The sequence below is a fragment of the Brachionichthys hirsutus genome, chromosome 17 (genome assembly GCF_040956055.1).
Source record: "Brachionichthys hirsutus isolate HB-005 chromosome 17, CSIRO-AGI_Bhir_v1, whole genome shotgun sequence".
In the NCBI taxonomy this organism is placed as follows: Eukaryota; Metazoa; Chordata; class Actinopteri; order Lophiiformes; family Brachionichthyidae; genus Brachionichthys; species Brachionichthys hirsutus.
The window spans coordinates 6,872,527-6,883,895 of record NC_090913.1 but is presented as its reverse complement, the minus strand read 5'-3'; the positions used below and the strand labels follow the sequence as shown (position 1 = coordinate 6,883,895).

General features: G+C 43.7%; 1 protein-coding gene across 1 annotated transcript in view; it reads left to right on the top strand.

Moving 5' to 3' along the window:
* The first annotated feature begins 606 nt into the window (after positions 1-606).
* usp43a (ubiquitin specific peptidase 43a) overlaps positions 607-11,369 on the top strand; it is a 31,912-nt gene continuing 21,149 nt past the window's right edge. Inside the window, exons 1-2 of the mRNA XM_068750835.1 lie at positions 607-1,197; positions 6,550-6,699. Coding sequence (XP_068606936.1) covers positions 607-1,197; positions 6,550-6,699 — 741 coding nt within the window. The remainder of the gene's footprint in view (positions 1,198-6,549; positions 6,700-11,369) is intronic.

The following is an 11,369-nucleotide window of genomic DNA, read 5'->3' as shown; positions in this document are numbered from 1 at the left end:
GTTTTTAGTTAAAATCACCTGAAAACAAGACAAAAATAATAATAATACAGGTTATATTCTCTTTTCCTTTTAGGGAAAAAGCCGGTCTTGTTCCATGTATTTTGAACTTGTGTTTTTATTTCTTCGATCCAGTGTCATCATTGAAATGTAGGAAAATTATTTATTGCTCACTTTATCAACCTTTCTATTGTGAAAGAAAAATAAAGTTATCTAATCCTGAGGGGCGGGCATCAGACCCGATCACCCAAAGAGCTGTTGGTTTCAGGCCGTGGGTTGTGGGTTGTGGAATGTTTAGGGGGGGGGGGGGGAGAGAGATGCGCAGACACCCAGCGGAAGGCCAGCGCTGAGCGCATCGATGAGGAAGGTAGAGCGCTCCGAGTTTGGAGCTCCACAAAAGGCGCGCACTGAGAATCGCTAGGATGTCAAAGAATGTCGCCAGAAATGTGCCTTTTACTGTCACCGGGCCGGCGCGTCCTCAGCGGTGAGTGGAAGGAAGGAGGAGAAACGGGAGGAGGAGGAGGAGGAGGAGGAAGAGGCGAGACAGCCTGGCAGACAGGTGCGACTCCACAGCCCGTTTCATTCTCACTCTGTCTTGGCAATAGAGCCATGGATACCCGCAAGGGACCCAAGGTAAGAGCCATGAAACCCAAAACGGCGACGCGGAAGGAGAAGAAATACAAAACCTCCAGGTTCATGGGGAGAAAATCGCTGCGCTCTTTCGGGAATTTCATGGGAAGGATCCTGAAAACTTTGGGCACTTTGGCGCACTTTCGCGACGCGGATCCGCCGGTCGCCGAGGACGACGACGGCGGCTTCGGGCCGGACGACAGCTCTCAGGTCTCCAGGGACGCGGCCGTGGTGAAGAAGAGCTCCTCGGCGTCCTCCTGTCACGGCTCCGTGAAAGAGAGGCTGTCGTGGTGCTACGGCGACAAGACGCCCGGCGCGCTGGGGCTGAAGAACCACGGCAACACCTGCTTCATGAACGCCGTGGTGCAGTGCCTCAGCAACACGGAGCTGCTGGCCGAGTACCTCGGGCTGGAGCAGTACAAGCCGGACGTGTGTCTCGGGAGAGCCGGCCGGGAGCTGAGGGGCGAGGGGAGCCGGGAACCCCGGGGGGAGGTGACGGAGCAGCTCGCGTCGCTGGTCCGTGCGCTCTGGACGCTGGAGTACACGCCGCAGCTGTCTGTGGGGTTCAAGGTGAGGACAGCGGGGGGGGTGCAAAAGTGGTCGTCTGTTGTTTTTGTTTACAAGCATGCCCCCCCCCCCCCAGGAGCCGATTGTTAAATATTAGACTTTTGTTTTTCATATAAATACTTTTTCTCCCCCTCCTTCCTGATACAAGTATTTCTCTACTTTCCACTATGCAGCTGTACACAGCTGCTTCTTCATGAATCTATATCTATATGCTGTAGTTCATTTGCAGATTCTTGTTATTAATGCAACAAAAAGAAAAATACATAAACATTTTATGCATGATTCTTTTAATTCATTGATTTCTGGGATTTGACTTAAACAGAGTTACCGACCATAAACATCCAAACAGGAAAAACAGATATTTGAATGAACGCATCAGGTGATCGCTTGATGGAATATGATTGGACCTTTAGCCTGAATGAATGAAGGAACACAGTTCGGGCGTTGCTGTTTCAGAAGCCAAACATAACCCCACCTTTGCACTGAGCCTTAGGTTTGAACATTTCCTTTTTTTTTATTGAGCTCTGAAGTAGTTTTGTGGTTACTGATTATATGCTGGCTTTAGCGTCTCCACTTGAATTACCTGCTTCAACGATTCAGTGCTTCATGTGGTTCTTCTGCATTCCCTGATTGTCTTGCTGGGTGTGTGGGAGTCAAAGCATTCCTTATCTTACGCAAACTGTTATGTTCCTGCAATCGCAGTCCAGAGAACAAATTGCAAAGGGTATTACATCATCAAGTAACAACATTACAACAAAAATGCTTCTGTCTGAGGCCACTGACCTCTGGATGTTGTGAGCCGGGACTCCAAGAATGGCAGACTCTTCCTCTGAGCTCACCGCATCAGCCTGTGGGGAAATTATAGAGGAACAAGGGTATGCAACATGCAAACAAACAAAATCACAAAACACCAGAGGCATGTTTGTTCTAATAGAAAGGTATACATATTCACGATGATGTCAATGGTTGAATCACCAAGAACTGAGGCATAGCAATAAATGAATAACTCTCCTATAATAGAGGGAGTGCTGTGTGTTCCGTAGCTGTAGGAAAAACGTAGTGATTAAAATAGAACGGCAGCTAAATGTTTTGATCTACAAAATAGGAGGAGCTCAGCACCTGCATGTTTGAGATTTGAAATTCTTTAAACTGCATAAAAGCAATTATTATGTTTAGTAACGAGACTATTTTAGATTTTGTATCTGGTTGTACTGTACACCTAAACAGGAATGTTTCTTTTCTCTATCCATATATTAGAATGATGTACGGTGTGACTCCAGGGCGTATTTCCTCACTCAACCCATTTATGAACTTATAGACAAACCTTACCACTCTGTTGTCTCTTACTCTGCAAAGTGATCAAATCACACAGCGTATGAGTCGGGTTAAGTCTTGATCATTCAGCCACTTCAAGGGAGAGGTTAAAATAGAGTGTGAGATCATGATGGTACTTTAAAACCAGTTACTGAAAGGAAATACTAAATATCAAGCCTTGAACTCAATGTGCCCCTATGCACTTAAAAAGAAATAGTCACGCACTCCTCGCTTTGCTCTTCTACCTTTCATCAGGACTGCAGTGGGAGAAACTGAAACAAGGAGCAGTTTGTACCGACGTTGTTAGATAGTGCCCTCTGTCACAAGTGAAATGGCATGAAAAGGGACCAGGTTAAAAAGTACTTAAAAATGTCACATTCACAAAATCTTTAGAGTCAAAGATCATTTTATTCTGTCCAGCAGTTTATAAGGATAGGGGGGTCGGCTGCATGTCCCGCCATGATCAGATGCATGGATGGACAAGAGTAACCCTGCATGTCCCCCTTTGGTAGGGGCGTAAATATGTGTCCTTCATTCCCCTTGTCTCGCATCAACACAGTGATTCGTGTCTTATTTTCTCATCCCCGGAGGAAGAAGATGGGGGGAGGGGGGGGGTTACTGCAGGAAATGCATTCTGCCCAGACAAGTGCGATGCCTCCCTGCTGTGAAGTTTGCATTGATGTTTGCTCAGAAGGAAAGAGAGAGAGAGAGGAGGATAGAGAGGGGGGGGGGGGGTTGCGAGTAAACAAAATGATCGTCTACTTCTGTGACCTTCATATGACCACCCCCCCCCCCCCCCCACTGGGCTGGAATCGGAGGAAGGGGCCAACCATCCTGAAAAATGACATTTATTTATATTGCCCAGCCCTATTCTTTGTCCCAGAATCATCATATGTCTCAGAGCAAAAGCTGTCCCCTTCAAGTTTCCCTTGATGTCTTGAGTCAGCTCTTTTTTCCTATTGCTTTCCACACCGGCTCAGTAACTAATTTTATAAATCGGTGAGGAGCGGCGATTCCTCTCTTTTCCTGGGCTCTGCAGGAGCAGCAGCAGTGTGACGCGAGTTTCAGCTGAGCTTATAGGATGAAGCCGGGTGCTTCAGGAAGCCTGGCTTGTTCTGCAAGCGAAGGGCAGGGTGTGAGTGTGACCAAAAAGTCAAATGGTCTGTTTTGTCTCTTCTCCAAGTCGGCGGAGACTCTCATCCTGAATTTCAAGGCTCGATATGGAGAAATGTAAAGTGTTTGATTGCATCAATTTTTGAATGAAGCAGGGGGGGGGGGGGGGGGGAGGGGGCTTTTACCAGTTATAGAATAAAAACTTTATTTGTCATGTATATGTTAATAAACAAGGCACACCCACACAATGAAAAAAAAAATGCTGAGAGTGTGAGGGGTGGCGCCGTGGTCGGCGCATCCGGAGTAGTTGAGGATGAGGGGGTCGGTGCTCAAGGGCACCGCGGCATTGCCCTGGAGGTAGACTTTCCCCTCTCCAGCCACCAGTCCACACTCCATATTTTTCATCTGGGCTTTTTATCTTTTGATCACAGGATGAAAATAATCAGTGTTGGTTTTTATATTTGGGCACAGACATGCAGAATAATCAATGTCTCAGGGGGTGGGGGATGTAATAATGCTTCAAACACTTCACTTCACTCTAATAAAACACAAAGCCGGTGCATTTGTAAGCAATGTTAGCGAACCACCATATGCTGTCTGGAAGCGACAAGCGTTCCTGTGACTCAGTGAGCTGCGCTCCGTTACATCGACACTGTCGCGTCTGAGGCAATCAAGAAACATAAGAACAAGTGTGTTTGTACTGAATCTGCAGAAAGCACTGCAATATGAAACAATTTTATTACATCTGACAACATCTGTGTGCCAAACCTCAATGAAAGGATGCAAGAAGTTCCTGGAATAAATCAATCTTTTTGATTCAACAATGTCACACTGTGCAACTGTGATACGGCACCACAGGAGAAGCGGATCGGCTCACTGAGTCTCACTGGCCGCTGAGCGGCGACCAAGCAAAAGCCAGCAAGACAGATATGTAGCCTGCTCCTGGCCTTGTCACCCCCGTCTTCTGGATGTGCAGGGAGATGATGCTCTGCTCCATTAGAGCCTCATGCATCAGTGCCAAATGGCTGATGAATGCTGCAGATGTGACCAAAAGATCTGAGAAAACACATCAAATGCCTGAAGGCTGAGGACTTTCAATGTTTGACAGCTTGAGAGCAAAGTCCCCGCAGCTGCCAACATCATGCAGGCTGTGGATTCAAAAGGTGGATTGGCCATTCACTGAACAGAAGGTCAGTGGTTTGATCCCCCCGACAATTGTCTCGCTACAGTGCTCACATTGTGCTGGGAAAGGGGCATGGTTTACCCACTTCAGCAGAAAGTCAGCGTTGTCACTTGTGGTGGAATCTGTTAATGGAGACTAGTTATATAGGGAATCTTTCTTAAAGGAAATGGAAGGTAAAGAAAAGAGGACGATCGGGGTGGTGTGTGTGCTGGAGAGGAAAGATGTGAGAGTGGAATAAGTGAAGGCTGGAAGTAATGACTGCCCTGCATCCAGTCTGTTGTGACAGCAGAGGTCAGCTGACAACGCTGAGCTGCTGAAAAATAAAAGTGTGAATGAAGAGGCACGTTTTTGATGGGTTTTATTCAGCACAATTCCACATACTTCTACTACTACTGTACTTTCGGCTTGTCCTGTGAGGGGTCGCCACAGCAAATCAACTTTCTCCACTTCACCCACGTCCATGTATCTTCTCCTGGGTCGTCCTCTAGCCCTGTTCCCTGGCAGTTCCATCCTCAGCATCCTTCTACCGATATAGTCCCCGTCTCTCCTCTGGACATGTCCAAATCGTCAAAGTCTCTCTGACCTTATCTCCAAAACGTTTAACCTTCACTGTCCCTCTTATTGTCTAATTTCTAATCCCATCCATCCTGGTCACTCCCAAGGAGAACCTCAGCATCTTCATCTCCACCACTTCTAGCTCCGCTTCCTGTCTTTTCCTCAGAGACACTGTCTCTAAGCCGTCCATCATGGCTGGTCTCACCACTGTCTTGTAGACCTTCCCCTTCTTTCTTCATTACATTGATTTGCATGTTCAATTTTTAGCAAATCTTTACATTGAATACCATTCCTGACGCAACCCTCTGCATTTATCCGGGCTTGGGACTGGCTCAAGGGAGAAACTGGCAATGCCACACTAGCTGCTGCTAACCACACTACCCGTACTACCCACTTCAAAAGTTCCCCTTAAGGTTAATGTCGGTCATAATTTGTCATTGACGTTCTCTGTCACTGAGGAATCCACTCGGGCCTGTTCAGCAAGACGGATTGCAATGAGATGAGGGGAGGTGGTGTTAGAGAGAGAGAGAGAGAGAGAGAGAGCTTCCTTGATGCATGTTGAGAGTATATTGATGCTCTGCAATCATTTTGATCCGCCATTGTTTACATAGGGGGAAGATGGTTGTAGGGAGGACAAAGGTTAATGATACTAGGTGACCTACTTTTGTATAAAGATAGCCGGCCGGGTATGGGAGCAGGTGACAAAGGTCATGACCCCTGATGGGGAAACTACACAGATATCTTATGTCTGTCTTTTCTCAATCGCTAACATATTTTATTCTTTCTGCATCTCATATTTTCTCTTCTTTTATTTACATAAAAACAGATAAAAAGAAAGTGGTTGTTCCATTAATCAGATTGGACTTACTATGAAGCATCTTCAGCTTTTTCCCCTTTACACCATGACACGTTCGTCCCAAATGCCAATGTCCAAAGAAAAGTGTGAAAAGCTCTCTTACATGAATTTATCATAATAGCACGGATGTTCTTAAATTATCGTCTACATTAAATGATAAAATCATCCCTGCTTTTTTTTTTTTTTTTTACATCCGAGTGCATCACGCTGAACCAAGTTTCACTTCTAAATGATGAATTCAATGTTCTGTGTGATTATTGTGACTTGATCAGAAAGGATGTTGGCATAATTGGTCCCACAAAGTGACCAATTATGATGTCTTCTCTTTCCCCAGAGTGCAGTGGCAAAATATGCCTCTCAGTTTCGGGGAAACGCTCAACATGATGCCCTCGAGTTCCTTCTGTGGCTTTTGGACAGAGTGCATGAAGATTCTAGTTTCAGCCAGAACCCCAGCAGTAGCAGCAAGACCAAAACCAACAGCAAGGTGAGTCCAGAGACTCTTGAACCTCCTCCAGCTAGTCTTTGTTGCTGCTGAGGATCAAAGAGTGCATTGAATGCAAGTACTCAAGTAAGTATGCAAGTGTGTGTTGATGTGGACAGCCCTCCTTCATTCCATTATAAGCCAATAAGGATATGGGAAAGGTCTCGGAATATGTTTGATATCCATCTTGGTTGAATCTTCGCCATTTAGTTTCTTCTTCCGATTCAGTTCGGTGCCTTTTCCCAGGCAGCCATGTTCAGAACTCTGCTGCTTCCCATCAAGCTCCATCTGGCACATTCATGTTACACTAAACCCATCAAATTTGATGTTGTCTTTGTTGTGTGCCAGTATGATACGGCCTCAGGTCCACAGTCTAACAGTGGGAGCCTTTTTAATCAGTGCACGTGTGATACAGCTGCATGATATGCTTCAGAGTAGGACACTGTTTTTGACAGATATCCAGATGTTGCCTGTGAGATTTCCGACTCTGATGTGTTGCTCAACTGCATTTAAAAAACACACGTTCAAAAACAAACCTGGGGCCTTACGCATAACTCCGAATATTTTGATTTCGATTCAAATCTGATTTTAGTCCATTCTATTTGATTTGATTTGATTTGATTAAGGGGCTGCTGTCTTCAGACTTTTGCTCCTGTGTATAAGGCGTGACAATACATTGGCTTTAACCCACAGAAATAACATACGAAATTCGACTGGCTGATGGAAAAAAAAATCTGCATCACATTTACTTTAATAGGTTTTAATGCATCAATGAATGAATTGGCTATTTTGAAAATAAATGTAAGATTCACTTGCCCTTTTAAAGAAGAACAAATGCAGAGCAGGAGGAGTTCCCTGTTGTGTTCTCGGCGGGAGATCAGCTTCACTCCTGCCCAGTTTATCCTTTTCCAAGAAAGCTGCATCGGTGCAGGAGCTGTTTTCTTCCCCATAGCTTAAAGTGTTTCAGGGCGCAGTTTGTCTTTGCAAGATTTCTTTGCTATTGCTATAGATTGCTGCTCTACCTAAACTAGTCCGTTGGTGAATATCGGGATCTTTCACAACACACTTCCTTTCATCTCAACATGCTTTAGTTGACGCTGCTTATCTTTCCTGACCATGTATCACACAATCACAGTCTTGTATGTACAGTATATAATGACTGGGTACTGCATTGCCCACAACTGAGTGCCACCTTTTTTCCCCATCAAGCATTTAGAAAGTTCACAAAGTGTAAACCCAAAAGTTTGACTTTTAATTTCAAGGTCACTCGGGCAGACTTTGTCTTTGCACGACTCTGTGGTTGTCCTTTTTGAAAACTAAATGCAACATCACATCGCTGCTTGTTGAACACCTTATGTCAACATAAGTGGAGAATCAGTAACACCGTTGGAGCAAGTTCTGTAACCTTGAAAGAGATTCCAAGAGGGAGTGAAGGGCAACATCATTATGTCTGAGTTTATTGCATTCCATCATGACTGGAGTTAAATATTAGCATGTGACATTTGGCTGGTTGAACTTTTTAATGATTCTGCAGTTCTGCGTAACTGAAATGACAATAATCCTATTAGATGCCGACTAGCGGGGCCTGCTGTAGCCGACACGCCTCTGATTTTCTTCTTCTTTGAGTGAGCTGCAAGTTATCGCTTGCTGCTTTTTGAATCTTGTGATTTGGAGCACACACATAATACGTCATCAAAGCATCGCAGCTCTATCCGGCAGGTCCGCCCTCATGTGTTGTCATCTGTTGCTTCACTTGCTATTCTTTTTATACTTAATAATGGAGCCAAAGTGTGCCGCATGTGTTTTTAGGGTGTTTATTTTGATGGACTTTTTTTTCCACTTTTTTTCTGAGATTGCAAAACAAGAATGTTGTAGGAACTTCTTTCACAGCCAGTCTTGTCAGCGATAACGTCACGCTCATGAGGACAATCTTCATCATGAAAGTAAGTCTGATGACAAGAACTGTGAAGGTGGAGGAGTACGCCTACCTAAAAACTTTGGAAACTAGAAAACAGGATCAAGTTTTCGATAACTGTCAACAATGAGTGAATAATAGCCTTCAGTTCATCCCTGATTCACACAAAGAATCAGTGTGGTAGCAGCTTACTTAGCAATTAGCATGTCTAACACTTACCCCTTCAGTCAGTGCATTATAAGCCTCTTGTCACATTGACAGCTCGTTGTTGCAAGATCTTTTATTTATTTTTTAACGTCATCATTATTCCCCTCCTGAGTTATTTTCTGGGGATCTGTTGAAATTCTGAAGAAAAAAAGCGTAATGAGTGCTCATCAAAGACGTGCATGTTCACGGCCGGCCGGTCTGCTCAAGGCTCTCCATTTATTATCAGGAAAACAACTAGTGTTGTTTGCATGCGTTGTTTTCTGATTATTTCCCCTTTTTTTTTTAACCCTCTGAGGTATTTTCGGGTCGTGAACATAATTGGGCCTTTCGTATTGATTTCGTGTGTGAGTTTCTGCACTATACCGTTTACTTGCTCAAGCTGTAGATGTTCATATTTGGTGCCTGCCAGGTGTAAATGCAAATATGTGTTTGGATTCCCAGTAGCTGGACTCATGGTTTGACTTTTGAGGGTTTGAAGTAAGAGGTGCAAACTCAGAAGTTAAGCGCAGCCTAACACAAATAGCCACAAAAATTAAGCTTCTCTTACACAATGGCATGCAAAACCTAAAATGCATATGCAAGCTTTAATTTGTTGTCTGTTAACATTGAGTAATCAAGTTGGTCATTGTATGAGCAAATGCAAATTTTGATTAGCTGTGTAATTAGCCATGCATTTAGCCATGCATTTAGTGATTAAACTGTGAATAGAATTTATACACTGTTTTGCAGGAGATCCACCGAGCACTTTCAAATCTAAATTAAGAGTTTTTGAGGCTGATTCCACAACATGCACTTGTTTTTTATAGTTTGTTTTAAACATACTATATATATTTATATGTGTAACTGTGTAACCTTGAAATGTGTGTTTTTTTGTATCTGCTGCTGCCTATCATGGCCAGGACCCATTTGAAAGGGTAATTTTCCTGGTTAAAAAAAGGTTAAATAAATAAAAAAATAAAAAATACAAGTGCTCTGGGGTGTTCCAAAATCCTCTGTTGTAAAGCACTGAACATTAGACAGTACTTACTTTACAAAGAAGCAGAGTTGTGATATGATGTAACATCTTGAAGGGCACGGCCTGCTGTGGGAGCAATACGACCAGTTCTCCAGCGTAACCTGAGCAACATTACATAACACAACGCGATGACCGGGAACACACTCAAAGGCAGCTCAGTAATGTTCATTCTGACAATGGGACCTTGCTAAACTGGCTTGGTTTCCTTCTCGCCTCACAGACACAATACCAGCAGCCTTACTTGCAAATGCCAGATCGAGCGCTAACGACAGCCGCAGCTTTGCCCTCAGCAAACACCACTTTCCTCTTTCTGTTGGTCAAATTATCGTAGCTTTAAAGAATTTATCAAATGTACTGCTTCTGCACTGAAAGGTTAGATTTATGGCATTTCTGCCCACTCACTTGCTGTCAGTATGCTTAACTATCCTGATGAGAACAATTCCTCAGTGTCTTCGTATGATCATGGGAGCATACAATTAGAGCTGCACGATATGGCCTAAAACCAATTTCGCAATATTTTGGGGTTTTATCGTGACACACGATATATATCGCGATATTCTGATGACACGAGTGTAACGATTGAAGCAGAATCTTCTGTTGGATTGGAGATTTGAATGCAAAAAAAAAAAAAGGGGGGCGGGGAATCAAGTTATGTTCAGTGAACCTTTTATTTCAAACCGGGCTTTTAAAAAATAAAAAATCAATAAATAATGGCATGGTAGCATTTGCTTTGGTGTATTTTCTGGTTTCTTTGATGTTTTATGTGGTGGAGGAGGACATTCTACGTTTTGAAGTGGATGGCATTTCAGGTGGTGAAACAAATTTGTGGTACTGCTACCTTTGACTACTGATTAGAGGTATATTTTGCAGATAACCGTACTTTATTCCTCTCTCTCTCGCTTAACACAAAAACATGCATGTGTGCAGGAAAGAATTCCAGTTGAGCTGGGGGAGTGTGCTGATTGGTTGCCGTGAGAGGTGCAGCAGGAGAGAGAGAGGGAGCGACAATCCAAAGAGAATTACATACTCGTGCGTTAAAACATTTCCGTTAACAAATTCCAAGAAAGTGAGAAAATTGCTGCAGATTGAAACTAAACATGTTTATGCAGCTGCCTTTGATTTATTATGAACTCCTAAATTTTACAGATTGAAAATGTGTGCTCCGTTTTCAATCCATTCAACAAATTTCTGTCAATCTATTCAAAGCTCCTTAATGCAGGTTAGAGGAATCTCAGCCTCCTTATCCTTACACATAGGTTGATTCTTAATGATCTGTAACCCAAACCTTAAATCCACTATACCGTAGTTAAGCTAATACACAAACAACACACACACAAAAATAGGAAAATAAAAAAATATATATAATGAAATTAAGGATTCGTTGTATGAATTGTGTTGATTGTCAATGGGAGCTAAAAACCTGGACAGACCTGTTTGACCTCACAGTCAGAAGGAGCAGAAGGATTTGAAAACACGGACGCCCCTCCACACACACACACACACACACACACAGACACCCACCAGCCCTAGAAGAGG